This window comes from Chelmon rostratus, chromosome 19 (assembly GCF_017976325.1).
Source record: "Chelmon rostratus isolate fCheRos1 chromosome 19, fCheRos1.pri, whole genome shotgun sequence".
NCBI classification, from domain to species: Eukaryota; Metazoa; Chordata; class Actinopteri; order Chaetodontiformes; family Chaetodontidae; genus Chelmon; species Chelmon rostratus.
Genome location: NC_055676.1, coordinates 2,800,815 through 2,819,630, shown reverse-complemented (window position 1 = coordinate 2,819,630; position 18,816 = coordinate 2,800,815). Strand labels below are relative to the sequence as shown.

The window sequence follows — 18,816 nt, the reverse complement described above, 5'->3', positions numbered from 1 at the left end:
TGGCTACAATCCTTCTTACTGGAAGCAGCTTGCTGCTACAAGGTGCTCCTTGAAGGAATATCACATTACAGAAAACTATTTTAGGTTCTGGGATGTGCAGTAATGCTGACAATATACATGCACTCACAGTGATGGTGCACTGTTCTCTGATTGAGCTTATTGTATGAGAATTTACCATAATGTCCCATTTTGGTACTTTTAATGTTTGCACCAACTTTACTTGGTGCCTTAATAGTGTAATTCCATCAATGTATTCCATCAGTGATGGAAGCTCAATATATATACATATAAACACACACACACACGTATATGTGTATGTATATGTACATGTATGCATGTATATACACCCTTGATTTAGCTAGCACTCTCTTTTATGTTGTGCTGAGGACAGAGTGTAAGGGTACGAGGTGCTAACAAGCTCAACAAGCTCGTTATAAAGGCAGACTCAGTGATTGGATGAGGAGTTGAACTGGACTCTTTGGAAGTGGTGACAGAGAGGAGGACACTTAACGAGTTGGCAGCATCCAGCAGGTTCGGGCATTTACTGAACCCCGTCTTTGTAAACACATGATTTACCAGGCCTGTCCCAAACAATAAAGATAATGCCATGCCTCAGGTTTTGGAACAGTAACCCTGAGCGATATTTAGCTTTGAAATTTGACACTAGTTTAAGTTACTTTAGGTACGCTAACATGTTGGGCAGCAGCAAAGAAAATAAATGAAAAGTACACACCCAAACACACATACAGAAGTTATAATGTTAATATGACAGCAAGGATATATACAGTTTAAGCATAACAGGAGTAGCTAGCCTACTTGTCAACGAGGGGAATGGTGGAATGCAACTAAGCACATTTATTCAACTGAACACATTCAAGGTACTTTCCTGTTTTCCCTTTAGGAGATCCATGATACATGGACATAGATCACAGGAAAGCGACGCTACGAGCATATGACGATCTTATGATGCATTGCTGTGAATGAAACTACCCAACAGGATATAAAGTAGCTAAATGAGCTCAACCATAAACATATACGGCAGTAAAATGCATGAACACATTAATGCAGCAGTAAGATTAATTCAAAAACATCACGTATCCATGAAAACCTCAGGGATATTTTGCTGATAATACTTTTAATTTTACTTCAATAAAGCTTTGAATACCAGACTTGTAGTGAAGCATCACTTACAGAAGTAAAGGATCTGAATACTTCGTCCACCACTGTACAAAACTGCAGTTCTGCGAGCATGTGGCACATAAAAATGACACGTCACTGGTTATTGATTGACACATACCACTTCCACTCAGCATGCCGCTCCTTCACTGATATGATAAAGTCCACTGCTGACTTTGCCGCTGCGTGCCTCGTACAGATGGCATGTTTTTATGTTGTGCTGTGCACCGCTGACAGGTTCCACTTTTCACCAGCAGATACAGTGTAAGAATCATCATTATACTGTTGGCATCTGTCACTGGTGTGATAAAAGTTTTATTATCCTCATGCTGATGAGAGCCGTGGCCAGAGGTGTTACATTTATGGGTTGTCCTATTCTCGTAAATGTGACATCTCAAGAACGCCTTGAAGGAATTTCTTCAAATTTGGCACAAGCGGCCACTTGGACTCAAGCAAAAACTGTAAAGACTTTGGTGGTCAAAGGTCCATCAAAGGTCAACATTTTATATCCAAAAGGTTTAAAGTTCACGTTTTACAGTTTGTGGCTTCTTTGCAACACCGTCCATATTTGAAGCATTGTTGTCCAGCACAAGCTGGTTGCTTCTGCTGATACTGAGCTTCAGGTGATTGTTGTTGGATCATGTGATGAAGCTCTCCATCAGTCCTCTGTGCTCCTCTGTAAAAATAGTCTCTAAGTGAGGACAGCATACTTCTCTCTGGAAATGATTCACTGCAAAATCGGTAGAGTTATAACTTCCATTTCACCAAAAAAGACACCTGATACATTTTATTAAATTCCTGCAGTCTCCACTACATGAATTATATGAGTCTGGACAGACATGGATGTAAACTACAACTTGACTGGTTGGTGGAGGCGGGCAAACAGCCAATTGAATTGAATGAAGATAGCTATATATCTATCATTCTGGGTTTTTATTTTGAAGGTTTTGGCCAGAAGTGCTGGTTTGTAATCTTGCTGGACAGCCCAGCCCCTTTCTTTCTGAACCTCTCTCAGTGTGCAGCATTAAGAGGGAGCCTCCACCGCTGAATCACTGCTCTTACAATGAAGCCGGATTTGATTCTCCTTTTTTTCATTTTCACCACTGTCGAGGTCACTCTCCCTCTGGAATATTGTCCGACTCACTGCCAGTGTGACTGGGACACCTACACTGTGTCATGCTTTGGAAGTGACGTCCTGCCTGTTTTCCATTCCAGCACACAGGAGGTGTAAGTAACCACATTCTTCCAACTCTGAGTTCAGCCTGCGACTCTTCATTGTATTAAGACTGAGAAGTCCCAAGACAGTTGTTTTCTGTTTCAGGTGGCTTGTGGGGACAAAACTTTCTTCTATTCCTGAGAATGCCTTTGCCAACTTGGCCAACATTTCTCGAATGTAAGATTTTCTTTTTTCTTTCCCTTTCAAACCACCGCAACAGGCAGAACAGAGAATGCCACTTACAAAGAAGATAAACAATTTTTAAAACCAAACGCTGGCAAAGAATGCATTCAAAACCTCCACCAAGGCTGCACAAGCCATAACATTTATTATATAATAAGAGAAAATGTTTATATGTTAATCAAGACAATGGACGTCTAGACAAAATCCGAACAAAGACATAAAGCCTTCTGTATACTCTCTAATGACCCTGCTACCTCATAGAATACATTTTCTGCAGGCTTCAGAATAAAATACTGGATCATAATAATCAAGCATGGCAGAAAACAAGAAGTTGTAACTTGTGAAAAGCCCAGGGACTGTGTGAAATGAAGATCAGAGTCTCTCCTATGTAGGGCTGTTTGAGCTCACCTGCCACAGACACATAGATTATGAAAACTCCATGATAAAATTGATAACAAAGGAGGCACATGAATACATGTACAGCACTGCTCTCACATATTAACCCTTTACATATTTAATACACAACAGGGAAGGTGAATTAAGGAGTAAGTGGCTGTTTGTTTGATTGTGTTTCACTGTGCACGCTGGTTCAAAGTGTTCTGTTGCACATGTGACCACACCCAACAGTGATGTCACAGCGCACTGTCACTGCCTATGTGCACCTGTACATCACTGCAGCAAGGTGAGAAGTTAAACCACTGAGGTTGGCCGTTAACTTATTCTTTAAAAACAGTGACAGCTACCTCACACCCTCACCCCAACTCCCACCCATAGGGAAGAAATTAAATAAAAGGAAAATCTAAAGTCAATTAATTAGTGATATTGTGCCATAGAGCCTCTCATGGTGAAGTCTATATTTTTTAAATGTAATAAAGAAAAATCCCTGAGGCATGAGGAAGAATGAGGAGGATTAGAACAGCTAATTAAACAGCCTATGAAATAAAATTCTTTTGTTGGTAATCAACAAAAAACAGCTAGCATCTTCTTTCATTGCTGCAAGGCTCGAGAACTCAGAGCTGTAGAAATGGAGGTTAAACATCAACATAGCTTTTCTGTCCATGCCCTCTACAACAACATGCCCCTATTGGCCGGTCCGCATAATTCGTCTATGGCTTTTTAAGATTCACGTCATCGACCCACGTTATTAGAAATTTGGATTAGCTTTCACCTCCTTAAAAAACATTTCACGTACGGAAAAGACAAGGGTGAGACAGCTACAGGGGGCAAGAAACAATATCTAAGAGCAAAATGATAAAACAGTACAGCACAGTAAAAGTGCTTTTTATTCCTGGAAGTGACCACTAGATGATGTAGCTACGATTACGACACGTCTTCAGTTGCAAAGCTTGACATCTCTGAGTGCTTCTGCCCTTTTTTACATTAATCAAGACATCCTCAGCTGAGGCTGGCCCACCACAGAATGATCAAGTCTCTAAATGGTCACTCGGCAGGCCCGTGACTCCACTGGGGAGTGCTGTGGTTGCCAACCTGTGGGCCTGTCCTCTGACTTCTATTCCCTCAGGAACCTTGTGGTGGAACTGACTACAAAGCCCCTGGAAACCCACCTCAGCTGAAGGCACTTTTAAATTCTAGCCTTGCTCCTTTTCTTCTGATGAAAGGTTTGCGTATCGCAGCCTTTTCCATTTGTATGCCTCATCCACAGAATCCTCTCAGGGGACCATCAGCTCACTGAAAGGTCTGCTGGAGCTGGACTAGAAGACCAAGTCTGGTTGCAGGTTGATTTTTGCAATTGCAGATGGGAAGGTGAATCTCTGGCCTGGGTCACCATGCACTTCCCAGTCCCTGGCTGGTTTCAGTGGGCATGAGGGGGCGGGAGGTTAGATTGTCTTTTCTCTCCTTCCTGGATGAAGAATGGCAGTTGTGGGAATGTTGTCTGGGCATTCAGCAGCATGACGTTGGTGTTTTCTCTCTTGCACTCAGGTTCCTTGATCAAGTTCTGAGAACCTGTGAGGGTCATGTCCAACTTTGCTTTGGAATATTTGAATTCCTCCGCCAGGCTAGAGGCTGGCAGTGGGAGGCTCCTTTCCCATTAACACTATGACACTGAGGCAGCTCAGTGATCTACGCCACTTCCTAACTTGTAAGTTCACAAGTCTCTCCAGTTGGTTGACATGAGATAGAGTGTCCTCATAGATGTCAACTAGCTACATCAGCAGTCCAAATTATAAGCCCCAAAGCTTCCTGGGAGAGAAATGTTGTTGATTTAGTTGAGGCCGCTGATTGTATCCTGCCTGAGTTGCTCAACCTGCTCTGTGTCTTTGAAGTCATATCATCGTCTGAGACTTATGATGGTCTCCTCCAGGACAGATGGTATGGGCTCATCATTGATGCAGAACCTTTTGTCTGCGAGCCAGCCTTTGACAATGGAAATAGCACAAGGTTTTCCTGGCATGGAAACTGCTGGGGACTGCTGGAGATTGTTCACCTGCGATCACCCATGGTGACACAATAAGACTGATCAGGCAGAAATTGGTTGACTGGTATACTTCTAGCTGTAGTACCTCAAGTTCTTTTATTTCCATTTCTGTGGCCTTCTGTCACTGTTCATTCCAGCTATATTTGTTCCTTCACAAGTCTTTCATATTCCTGCTGCCTGGACTTTGACTGGGCTGATGGTTCCTTCTGTGTCCTCTGTTTCTTGCCCTTCACCCCAATTTTCTTTGCCACATAGCTGTATATGGTGTTACACATCTTTTCCAGCTTTCTTCCTACACATGCCCTCAGCTGAGGTCTGCATGGAAGATCTCTACTCTTTCCTCTGGCAGGATTTAGGCCTCAGTGCTGTGTGGTCACTGTCCTAACAAGTGCCAGCAGGCATTTAGAGAGCGGTCATTGCAGGAGCAACATCTGGCCAATACTGAGACCACATTAAATTAGGCTAATCAAAAACTGTGTGCGTTGGCCTCATTGATTAATTGTCTTAATCTTATCCTAAACCTATTCCAAGCTGTTCCAAGTCGGATTCAGCTGCACAAATTGATGAATACTACATGATCACGAGTAACTGTACATTGTAGGATTTAGTCATTAGCACAATCCAAAATACTCTGCCTCTACAATCTAAAAGGGAATGCCTCCTCTCACATCTCTCAGTAAATTGGCAAGCCGTTATGAACTCCGAACTCATTTCATATCATAATAATGATTCTTATGCCAAACTGTAGAGAAAGGCAGACTATTTTAGACTTCTACGGCAGGCCTGAATCATTTGCGAGTTTCCATCACGCCTAAGGGAATAGGAGAAAAACTGTTGTGAGGCGACAAGCTCTATTAAATCCACTATAGAACAATTCTGTTTGTACGAGTTGGTCCTGCATGAGGCAGAATGAGTGAAAATCAGTGCAAATTGAAATGTATTATTAGTCTCTAGATTGTACTTTTGTTGGATTTTACTTGTGTGTGTGTGTGTGTGTGTGTGTATGTTTTTTTCCAGAGACATCTCTGATGATGATGCTTTAAGATATCTGGAAAGGCATTCTTTCCACAATCTGTCCAGGGTCACCCACATGTATGTAAACTTTGAGCACCATTAACATATACAATACAATGAAAACATAGTCTTTGTGTTGCAGAGTAACTTTTGAGTCATATACTGAGATTGTATCATACACAAAATTATGAGATTGCAAAGTGTGTGTGTGTGTGTGTGTTTGTGTGTGTGTGTGTGTATCCGATGTGTCCAACAGACAACTAACTGGTATCAAAAAACTGTCATACATTCACCAAGAGGCATTTAAGGATCTGCCTAATTTAAAGTACCTGTAAGTAAAATTTCATTTCCTTTTTCTAGACTTTATATACCACAGCGTATCAGATTTTCACAAGAAAACAGTGTTTAAGTTCCATAAAATTTGGCTGACATTTCTGATACAATACATGTTCCCTGTCAAGCATTACCTGGATGCTGACTGAGATTTGTTTCACTACAGTGGGATCACTAACACAGGTCTCACCTCCTTTCCTGGGCTTCAGTATATTCAGTCCAGCCAAGAGGAGTTTATTTTGTATGTAACATATACATATACCTAATTGCAATGACTTTTGGCTGCGAAAATGTATGCATTTTTTTAACTAATATTTCATGTTCATATCTTCTTGACAGGGAGATAGTGGAGAATGTCTTCATACAAGTCATACCTGCTAATTCTTTCACTGGCATATCTGAGAATGCTCTGACCATGTAAGCAAGATTTAGTTAAACAATGGTTCAACATGATTGTTAATAAATGTTAAGTTGTGATGAATCTGTATAAAATCTAGATCAGCTGTAGCCATGTCAGACAGGACAAACTTTTAGTCACATCTTAATTTAATCATGTCCTTTATAAATCCAAACTATTAATGCATTCTTATATTCATGAACTGTGGTTAAGACAAGAGGGCACACTGTGTGATACAAAAGTAAAAACTAAACTTAGCCTCACCAACAAAACACAAGGTTGAAACTTTAAGAAATGTATATATGGCTGTTACAAATGTATGAAGCAAAAAGTGCTGCGCAATCCTCCTATTTTATTAATAGAAGATGGTTTACTCTGTATCTGGCTTTACATCAAAACACAGTATACACATAGACAATAATGATTTATGTGCCAAATGTTTTTTCTCAAGTACAATATGCATTGGTGAATGAGCATTTTTGAATATTTTCATCTCTCAATGCTGTAAAAAATAATTAACTAGTCACTCAATCCTTGGCCCAGGCCTGTTTACCAGATCTAATCAAAATCTCTTACCAGCTTTTTGAGAAATCTCACAAATAAATAAATGGTGAGTGAGTTTAAATTGCAGAACTGATCTTACTTTTGTCTGTACCATACAAGATACAGGCCAGCAGCCTCACTTCTGGCAGGATCAGGAAAGAGGGACATGTGCAGTGGAGAATATGACAGCAGTGAGCCACATTTACCACCAGAATATTTTATGATTCGAGAGCACGGGAACCAAAATAAACCAAGCACCAACCGGCATCAGTGAAGGCTGAACTAGTTTCAGCCACATAGTGTATGTGGTATGTTGCACCTAGTACCTGCTACTCCCTCGACCTGTTTCAGAACAGAACCAGAATAAAAATATAACATCCCATCTAAATGAAACTGCCAAAAGCCCTGCCATAAAACCTACAGTACCTAACATTGTTGAGTTTCTGTTGACATTCGCTCCAAGATGTGTTAATTCAACCGTAGTGTTGGAGCTGTACTGTACTACATTATACGGACAGGTGTTTATAATATTATGCTCCCCAGAATCATTCATATGTTTGCTATAGAACATGTACAGCTAGAACAGAATATAATATCTTTACTGTCATTGTGCAAGTACGAGATTAACTTTGCAGCTTCCACGCTCAGTGCTACAAAAGCAGTAAATAAGGTAGAAATAAAACAATAAATAAGATAAAAGAGCCGTAAAGTAGCAATAAATTAACAAAAAGTAGAAACTTTATGCAGCAATAGTAAATAATGCAAGCTCAGATGTGCAAAACAGCAGCAACAAAACCAGTACAGTACAGGAATGTAGATATGGAGTCTTCATAAAACCACTGTGGATAAATGTTTTAATCCCTGAGAGCTGAGGTATTCATTGTAGTACCTGTAACTGTGTTGGACAGAGTGGACCTCTGAGAAACTGTATAGCTTATTATTTGGCATAAAGCATAATGTGTGTGCATGTGAAATCAAAAACATTGGTAAAATATTCATTTTCTGTGTTATCGTTATCAGTTGTTATTAAACTTGGACTGGGGTAAGGCCCAGATATAGTCATCTGCAGGGCATCTATTTGCAAAAACATATTCAGGCAGAATAAAAACCTTTAGTTAGATACTTGGGTATGCCTTGGACAGATGTTTTAGGGGAAAGACCTAATAATTGTGACTGTGGCTCAGCAACCAGGGTTGTCCAGTGATCACAAGGTTGGTTTCCTTTTGTAGTATATACCGTATGTATACTGGTGCATCGCCCATTTTTAGATTAAAAGAATCAGAATCCTCAGACAGGTGACCATCATTTCCAACACAATTGATGTTTTTAAATGTGTTTATTTTTCAATCATGTTTTACTTTTTTTCCACTTTTTTTTAGCATGCTGAATAGCAATGGTGTGAGAGAGATCCAGCACTATGCCTTCAATGGGAGCAGCGTAGAGGAAGTGTATGTCATTTTGATTTATGGTAACATAAACAAAAAAAAAGGCTCAAAGTGATAAGACACAGGATGGAACTCACTAATATTTTAATTATGTGTCATTTCTGGGTTTTAATTTGGTCTGTTTAACGAGCCGGCTGGCTGGCAGGTTGAATTCCTGCTCTTAAAATGTTTTGGTAAAGTAGTAAAGTAACTCAATTAATACATTTTTTTCTATATGTTAGTGGAGGAGGATTATTAGTCATGAAAACGAGATCAGCTTTGTCAACATTACTTTGACCTTTATGTATTCTCCATCCTTCAGGTATCTTCACAGGAACGTGGATTTGGAGCGAATAGATGAATTTGCATTTTATGGTGTGATTCATGGCCCAACTTACTTGTAAGTGACTGAAATGTAAAGAATTTACTAGAAAATGAATCTGTTTTCTTCTTAATAAAATAGAAGAAAGAAAAACCTTTCCTTTGTATTACACACATGCATACATCAACTAACCTGCAGCCCATGCTGAGGTTGGATACAGGAGCAGCCTCAGCTTTGTGTCCAAGTGGATTAATCCTGACTTTTTGTCTTTGTTTCCAGAGACCTTTCAGAAACCAAAGTTAGCTCGTTGCCTTCAATAGGTATGGAGACCATTGAAAACCTCCAAGCTAAAAACACTTGGGCCCTCAAAGCGCTGCCACCCTTTAGAGCCTTTCTGCATTTGCAGAGCGCTGAATTGACATTCCCAAGCCATTGCTGTGGTCTCAAAATGCTGAAAAGATGGAGAGGGTAAGTAAAAGAGAATTGAAAGTGTTGGGAAACATTTTCCCATCGTGGTTTCTTTTCCTCATGGATTTGTCCTGAGGCCCACAGCACAGTGGAAGCACTGGAGGAGGCTGCTGACAAAGGCTGGGCCAGCCTGGAGTGAGTCCAATTAACTGAAAACAGAGTTCAGCATTTATATTTAAACATGGGACTATGACAAAACCTGACGCAGTGTTGGTGACTTGTAGTCACTTGATTGGCAGTGTTTTGCTTCTCAGACAGTCATTCATATTTTCCATATTTCCATATTGACAAAGAGCACCACCACTATAGACTGAATGGAAACAAAGCACAGGATGTGTATATACAGAGGGTTTGTGCAATTTTGCTTGTTTTTCCCTCGTTAGGAGTTTTGCACATACAACCTTCTGGTGTGGAAGAAATCTGTAGTATAATATATTAACATGCATCTAAATAAATGTTGCTCTTCATTCTCTGATTAATAATGTGTATCATCTGTGTTCAAGACACTCTGAGGCAGTTATTTGCAACCTCAGCCGGACTGCTTTTGGAAAGCTGCAGGAATCCTCTGCAGCTCTCTCTCAGAAGTATCTGGGACACAAAGTCTACCGACATATGAAAGACAGCTTTGCTCTCCAAGTGGCCAGCAGCACGAATCACAATCACCACTACGACAGCCCCATTTGTCCAACACAACAGATTCAAAACGAGGCTTTGTTGTATGTGGAGTTGCATACGGCGCATCTCAGTGATGGTTTTGACTTTGCGCTGTGCAATGAACTTGACACAGATGGACTCCTGTGCACCCCCCTGCCTGACGCCCTGAACCCCTGCGAGGATGTGATGAGTCAAGGCTTCCTGAGGGTGTTGGTCTGGGTGGTCAGTCTCTTGGCCATTTCAGCCAACCTCCTGGTGATGTTCATCCTGCTGACCAGCCGACAGAAGTGGTCCGTTACCAGTTTCCTCCTGGGTCACCTGGCCTTTGCAGACTTTTGTATGGGGACATACTTACTGCTCATTGCATCTGTTGACCTCTACACACGCTCCCATTATTACCACTATGCTGTTGCTTGGCAAACAGGAAGTGGCTGCAATTTAGCGGGGACATTATCGGTGTTTGCTAGCGAGCTATCAGTGTACACGTTAACTTTAATCAGCCTCCGGCGCTGGCACGCCATCTTCTATGCAATGAGGCCAGACAGGAAAATTAGGTTACGGCACGCAGCTGTGCTGATGCTTCTCGGCTGGTTGCTCTGTGCGATCCTAGCACTGCTGCCAGTGGCCGGTGTGAGCAGTTACCAGAAAGTGAGCATCTGCTTGCCCATGGACACCGAGACGACGGCCGCTCGGGCCTACGTGGTCTTTCTCCTGATGGCGAACGTCATTGCTTTTCTGGTGGTATGTTTATGTTACCTCCACATCTACTGCATGGTGCACAATCCCCGGCACCAGTCCAGCAAATGTGATACCAGCATGGCCAAACGCATGGCTGTTCTCATTTTCACCAACTTTCTGTGTCTGGCTCCCATTTGCTTCTACGGCTTGTCTGCAGCTCTCCACCAGCCGCTGATGACTGTCACCGATTCCAAGGTGGGATTTTCTCTTGAGCTTGAATAAAAATTTTTTCTGTGCAGTCTAAAATTAAGGCTGATCTATGATTTCTCAACAGGTGCTGCTTGTGCTTTTCTATCCTCTCAACTCTTGTGCACACCCATTTTTTTACGCTATCCTGACAAAGGCATTTCACCAAGACATCCTGCTGCTGCTGAGCCGAATGGGACTGTGCCAGCAGCAAGTGCACCTCTATCGAAGCCAGTATTACTCTTCACATATACAGAGAGACAATGTCAGCTCCACAGTCAAGCCCCCAGATCCCAAAACGTTCTCGTATGGGAATCACCAGGCCACAAGATGCCCCCAAATTTCTTTTCAAATTTGATCATTTTGTCTTAGACTTAAAAAAAGTAGACTTAAAATGCAAAAACTGAGCTTACATATAATGTCCTTGTAAATGTCAGTTCACAGAACCTGAACATTACACAGCATACCACGACCTTTCTCAATCTATTAATTTCTTGTATCAGTCTACCTGGATACCTCTGCTAGAGGTGCTTATTTACCATCATAAAAACAATAATCCAAATGTTAATCTCTAGGTAATGCCAGCAAAAGTTTAGCTTCAGCTTTAGGAGAAATATGACTAAAACTGCTTACACATACATAGAATGTATTTGCTAATCCTTTGTGACCTATAATCAATTGAAAACAGCACAGAGACAATATATTTAATGTTTGACCTCATCAGCTTCATTGATTTTTGTAAATATCTGCTTATTCTGAATTTGACACGTTTCAAACGGGACAGGAGTCGGGACAGGAGCAACTAAAGACTGAGAAAGATGTGGAACGCTCCAAAAACACCTGTTTGAATCATTCCACAGGTGAACAGGTTGATTGGTAACAGGTGATAGTATCATGATTAGTATGAAAAGAGCATCCTGGAAAGGCTCAGTGGTTCACAAGTGAGGATGGAGCGAGGTTCAACACTTTGTGAACATGTGATTAGATAGAAGGAGATTACTGCATGGGCTCGGGAACACTTTGTAAAACTGCTGTCAGTAAAAACAGTTTGTTTGCAAATGATTGCAACCTGTATTTCTTTGCATTTTACACAGAGTCCCAACTGTTTGGGTAGTCTGGGTTGTTACAGTTACAGTTTCTACAGTTATACTATACTTTAGCACACTGTAGTGACTGTTTTATACAGGATTGATTCAATACATTTGATTGTAAATATTTTGATAAATAAATATATTTTAACAGTCTTGAGGTAGGGACAGAACAACATCCTGAGCTGTCTGCTCATTTAGCGTGTCAGTGTTACTTAAATCCTTCACTATCCTCCATTATTAATTATCAATATGTGTTAGTTTATTGTGTACTTTTGTAATAAAAAATTAAAATTTGATTGTGTGTGAAAATGTGATTCATTTTACAGTATATCTAAAAGCTGCTGTAATCAGCTCTACAGTAGCTCAAGTTATGACGACTTTGTTCCCCATCTTTTACGCTGGGTTCAGACATACAGGCACAAACCCACAGCGACTTTAAGCAGTCTCTGTGGGTTTTAAACCTGAGCTGTCTGGAACAAAATCATGTAAGCCCGAATGTATAAAAGTCCAGCTACACTTAGATGTAGAAATCTGTGTACACACAAAACAGGAAACATGCATATGCAGTCTTTTCATCAGTTTTATAAAAACCCAGGCACATCTGTTTCCACGTATTATTTTCTCATACATCTCAATCATCCTGAAACTGTGCACAAGCTTTCTGACCACCACCATGTGCCATTCAAACACACCCCCAAGTGCCTGGTTTGCATATGTGACAGCATTTAGTTTAGTGTTTAGGAGAAATTACTGTAGCATCTAGGAAGCAGCTGAAGAAGAAGCGCAATCTTACAGACAGCAAACTTGAAATAATGGTGGATCAAATTGACAGAGGAAAACATGTAGTATTTGGAAGCCTAAGCACTCTCATTACAGACAAAATGATGTCCAACAGCAGAAAGTAACTGAAGCAGTGAACACCGTTAGTTCTGAGCCACAGACCCTGGAAGAGATTAATCAAGCATGAGGACAAGAAGTGCATTAATGCAGCGTTAGCGTGTGAGCCTTATAGTGACGTTTTTAACAGCCTATTAAAAAACTAAAGTCAAGTCACAAATGGTCCCTCATAGCCTGGATGTTCTATTTCTTATAGCCACCCATTGTTATTGGGTTTATTCTCACATGTATGTGCACATGTATAGAACACCATCACGACCTGAGCTCTGCATCCAAACTTTCACCAGCGCCAAGCAGTCCCCTCGTCAACCACATGGGCTCCACATCTGCAGCTTTCCCCATCTCCACCTCGCCAGGAGCTCTGCTGCAGCGGCTGTCCTTCTCCACGTCAGTCTGTCACTCACTTTTCCAGGAAGGCGGCAGATCTGAAGGGGCTTTGTGTGACAGAACAACCTGTGCCTGCTCGCGGCCTCTTAGGTGGGGACGTTTTGTGACCAGGAACCTCCTGCTAAATGTTCCTCGCTGGGGCCTCGCTTCATGCTTCAGGCCTTCAGGGAAACAGCATTTTCCAAGCTCGGGAAACTGAAAGTGAAGCTTTCCAGGTACAAGCTTTTCACCAGAATCCAAACAAAACAAAACCTGACTTTTCAGGGCTAGTTGGTAGTGATATCTCAGCTAAACCTGTTTCAGAGTTTGAACACACAGGGCTGAATACTGATGCCGTAATGCCCTTCCAGCGCCGGCCTTTTTGAGACAGCCTTCTCATGGCCGATGATGAACGAGCAGTTGTTTCACATGGTGGCGGAGAAGGCTGTGAACTTGCTGCAAATTGTCAACTAATGCTCCACAGATGTGGTCACACCTGCTTACAGAGCACCGCTCAGCGTGACAAAGCCTGCCATCTGTGAATACATGGATGGCAGGAGTAATTTTCAAGAGGCTACACGCTCCAGTTTGAAGAAAGCAGCCTCCTGTGTCCCTCCAGGAGAGGAGAACGAAGGGTTTCATGCCTGTTATTCTCTCACCCCAAAGAAGTCAGGATGAGGCCGATTCTGCACCTGTCACTGTTAAACAGACGCTGCTTTTCCACATGCTGACAATCAGACGTGCTGGAATGCGATGCCTGCTTTTCAGCACCAGTGTGTGGAGAGAGGCTCGCATCCCAAGTCATGTCCTCTGTCTCTCATGTTAACCTAACTTTGCATGTTGGTAGATAATGGTTTGGCTCCATCTACAATTCAAGCACACGCGGCACCCATTTCATCCTGTCAGAAAAGCCATGGAGAGAGATCAGGTTCATGCACTACATCAACTCTGGTGAAGCACTTTTTAAAGGAGTCAGACGACAGGTCTGTAGTGGACTCTCTGGCACCACAGTGGAATTTACTCCTGGTGCTACGTGCTCTGGGGAGTCCTCGCTTCGAGTCTAAATCTCTCTTATGATGTTTCCCATTAAACCAGCACTCGTCCAAGCTCTGGTGTCAGCTAAGACAGTGAGTGACATATGCTTGCTGTCTCTCTCATCGTCCTGCCACTCTATTAGTCAAAGAAAATACTAGCATTTTGGAGCAGTACTCTGGTCCTGATGGTGTTATACTCTGTAAAAAAGGACTTGAGAGGGGCAACTGTACAGTGGGGGGGAGGGGGGGGGGGGGTCTTCGCAACTTTGAATAAGCTCGAGGATAAACCCAATAGCAGCAGCTCATAGAAGGCTCTACCTCCACTCACAGAATCTCAAATTACAATACATAACTAATGTCCTCCAGAGTTCCATGGAGTTTGTGGTAGTAATACACAGTATAATACATGCTTCCTCAATGATCTCCTTCCATACCAGTTAAGACATCATGTCACTGTCCCACACAGGTAACATTAGCACACTGAAGCTGCATCTTCGTTTCCCCACTGTTAGACCCTTACTAGACTTTCAAAGAGGGTCATTTGTAACACATTACAACAGAACTTTATCCTAAACTAGTCAAATCATAAATCTTCTGCTTAAGACTTTTCAGCTAGTCCTGGTAGAGTAGCTAAGACTGATGTATTGTAGCCTACTTCTTTGACCAACTCCGAATGATCACATTTTTAAAAAGACGTTCTATTGTTTTTTTTTTTTTAGATGTGGTCTCCAATAATCAGTGTCAGGAAGTGGGGACTTAGGGAAACTATGAGGGGAACTATGAAGGAAACTATGGGTGGAACCCAGATGCAGACACAACAGGGAACATAGACTAACACGCAACACCGGGAACGAACACACATGTACACAAGACACAATGGAGCTGGGGACAAGAAAAAGGCAAAAAACTTATTAGAACTGTGGACAATAAAAGACAAAGATGATACAAGGAACAACTCAGACCTGAACAGAAACACGGGCATCAACAAAGGAAACGCAACAAGAAACACTTACACGAAACATGACAAACACTTACTAAGGGACTATGGCTTGAACTATGACTGTGAGAACGTAGACAGCAAGGTTACACAGACAACACTAAAGAAACATGCGTACTCAGACTATAAGAACAACAAGAGACAATGACAAAACTAGAACCAAACTTACATGGAACACGATGCGGACATGACAAGGAATCACACGACAAACACTTACTATGGGTGCTAAAGCAAGGGCAATAACTGTGGCAAGGGGACAAGGTAAGGTAACGCTGACGACGACCCGACAAGGACAAAGGGGAAGACACGGACTTAAATACACTAGGGAGGAACACTAATGAGACACAGGTGAAACACATCAGACAATCACACAGGAGGGAAAACACAGGAAGTAAAGTATCACAAAGACACATGACATGAACCTTCAAAATAAAACAGGAAGTAACCAAAACCAGGCAAAGACAGGACACAATGGGAAACTTAACCAATGTTCAAACACAATGTGGCAAGACCATACAAAAACTCTTACATAAAATGTGGCATGACTAAAGACTAAGACATTAAGAATACACAGAGTAGAACACAGAAATGAACATGAACAAAGAAGACACTAAACAAAACCCGGCGTGCATGGCACGGGTCATGACAGAACCCCCCCCTTAAGGGACAGCTCCCAGATGTCCCTACATGAAACCAAAAGAGTCCAAAAAGTTCAAGTCAAGCAGGGTGGGTGGAGGGGGATCCGGGGGAGGGACTTAAAGTCCAGGCTAAGGCATAGTTCAAAGAGTTCAAAAGTCCAACTTGGGCAAGGTGGGTGGAGGGGAAACTCAGAGTCCAGGTTAACATAAAGTCCAAAAGTCCACTTTGGGCAGGGTATTGAGTCCATGCTGCGGCAAAGTTTTTCTGGTGGTCTGGCCAGTGGCCAAAGACCAAGGCAGAATCTCTCTGGAGGCTGGTGGCAAAGGCTGAACCTCCGTTGAGACCAGCGGTGAGGGCGGAACCCCTCTGGAGGCCGGCGGCGAGGGCGGAACCCCTCTGGAGGCCGGCGGCGAGGGCGGAACCCCTCTGGAGGCCGGCGGCGAGGGCGAAACTTCCGTTGAGGCCAGCAGTAAGGGCGGAACCCCTCTGGAGGCCGGCGGCGAGGTCGAAACCTCCGTTGAGGCCGGCGGCGAGGGCGAAACTTCCGTTGAGGCCAGCAGTAAGGGCGGAACCCCTCTGGAGGCCGGCGGCGAGGTCGAAACCTCCGTTGAGGCCGGCGGCGAGGGCGGAACCCCTCTGGAGGCCGGCGGCGAGGGCGGAACCCCTCTGGAGGCCGGCGGCGAGGGCGGAACCCCTCTGGAGGCCGGCGGCGAGGGCGGAACCCCTCTGGAGGCCGGCGGCGAGGGCGGAACCCCTCTGGAGGCCGGCGACGACCAACAAGGTTGGAAGCTGGCGATGAGGCCGCAGGACAGGAGCCCGGCAGCGGGGCAGCAGGACAGGAGGCCGGCAACATAGCAGCCGGACAGGGGACCGGCGACATGGCAACAGGACAGGGAGCCGGCGACATGGCAACAGGACAGAGGACCGGCGACATGGCAGCCGGACAGGGGGCCGGCGACATGGCAGCCGGACAGGGGGCCGGCAACATGGCAGCAGGACAGGGAGCCGGCGACATGGCAGCAGGACAGGGGGCCGGCGACATGGCAACAGGACAAGGAGCCGGCAACATGGCAACAGGACAGGGGGCCGGCAACATGGCAGCCGGACAGGGGGCCGGCAACATGGCAGCCGGACAGGGAGCCGGCAACATGGCAACAGGACAGAGGGCCGGCAACATGGCAGCCGGACAGGGAGCCGGCAACATGGCAACAGGACAGAGGGCCGGCAACATGGCAACAGGACAGGGAGCCGGCAACATGGCAACAGGACAGGGAGCCGGCAGCAAGGAGGACTGTAATCCTGCTCGAGGTGGTCGCTGCAGCTCCGGTTCAGAAGGCTGCGGCGGCGGCAGCAACTCGAGGTCAGAAGGTGGCGGCGGCAGCAGCAGCGGCGGCCGCGCCAGCTCGGGCGGCTGCGGCAACAGCAGCAGCAGCAGCTTGAGGACAGGAAGCAGCGGCAGCACCAGCAGCTCGAGGTCAGGGGGCGGCAGCTCAGGTTCAGGAGACGGCAGCATCAGCTGCTCGAGGTCAGGAGGCGGCGGCAGCGGCGGCAGCAGCAGCTCGAGGTCAGGAGGCGGCGGCAGCGGCAGCTCGAGGTCAGGAGGCGGCGGCGGCAACCCAGGAGGCGACAGCAGCTGCTCTGGCGGCAGCACCAGCTCAGACGGCGGCGGCAGCAATGGCTCTGGCGTTGGCGGCTCTGGAACTGGCAGCGGCGGCAACAGCAGCAGCCCTGGCAGCAGTGGTGACGGCGGCTCTGGCGGCAGCAGCGGCTCCGGCGGCAGCACCAGCTCAGACGGCGGCGACAGCAGCAACGGCTCTGGCGGCTCTGGAACTGGCGGCGGCGGCAACAGCAGCAGCTCTGGCAGCAGCGGCGACGGCGGCTCTGTCGGCAGCAGCGGCTCCGGCGGCAGCACCAGCTCAGACGGCGGCGACAGCAGCAACGGCTCTGGCGGCTCTGGGACTGGCGGCGGCGGCAGCTCTGGCGGCAGCAGCGGCTCCGGCGGCAGCACCAGCTCAGACGGCGGCGACAGCAGCAACGGCTCTGGCGGCTCTGGAACTGGCGGCAGCGGCAACAGCAGCAGCTCTGGCAGCAGCGGCGACGGCGGCAGCAGCACCAGCTCAGACGGCGGCGACAGCAGCAACGGCTCTGGCGGCTCTGGAACTGGCGGCGGCGGCAGCTCTGGCGGCGGCAGCTCTGGCGGCAGCAGCGGCGACGGCGGCAGCACCAGCTCAGACGGCGGCGACAGCAGCAACGGCTCTGGCGGCTCTGGAACTGGTGACGGCGGCGGCAGCAGCGGCGGCAGTGGCACCGAAGACGAGGACAGCTTGGAGACTGGAGGCAGCTTGGGCACAGGAGGCGATGAGAGGCTAGCAGGCTGGCTAGCCGACACCTTCAGTCGTCGGGATCTCCGCTTCCTCCGTGCAGGTGCTGGCTTGGTCGCTGGGGGTGGCGCTGGTGACGACGGGAGGCTAGCAGGCTGGCTAGCCAACACCTTCGGTCGTCTGGATCTCCGCTTCCTCCGTGCAGGAGGATCGGGGTCCAGCTGAAATCCCCAGAAACGGGCACCTGGGATATAATCCTCGTCAGAGCTGTAGAGGGGGTCTGCCCGGTACAGGACCTGGGGCGGGCAGTTCTTCCCCGCAGAAGATCTAGTCAGGACCAGCGGAGGCCCCCAGTAGGGGACACCCAGGAGGTCGTCTAA

General features: G+C 45.5%; 1 protein-coding gene across 1 annotated transcript; it reads left to right on the top strand.

Annotated features, from left to right (window-relative positions):
* Positions 1-2,239: 2,239 nt before the first annotated feature.
* Positions 2,240-18,816, top strand: LOC121623375 (thyrotropin receptor-like). The gene is made up of 12 exons (XM_041960647.1): positions 2,240-2,403; positions 2,498-2,569; positions 6,030-6,104; positions 6,283-6,357; positions 6,526-6,600; positions 6,699-6,776; positions 8,679-8,747; positions 9,046-9,123; positions 9,325-9,513; positions 10,017-11,100; positions 11,180-11,397; positions 18,642-18,816. The coding sequence occupies exons 1-12, from the start codon at positions 2,240-2,242 to the stop codon at positions 18,814-18,816; spliced, it is 2,352 nt and encodes a 783-aa protein (XP_041816581.1).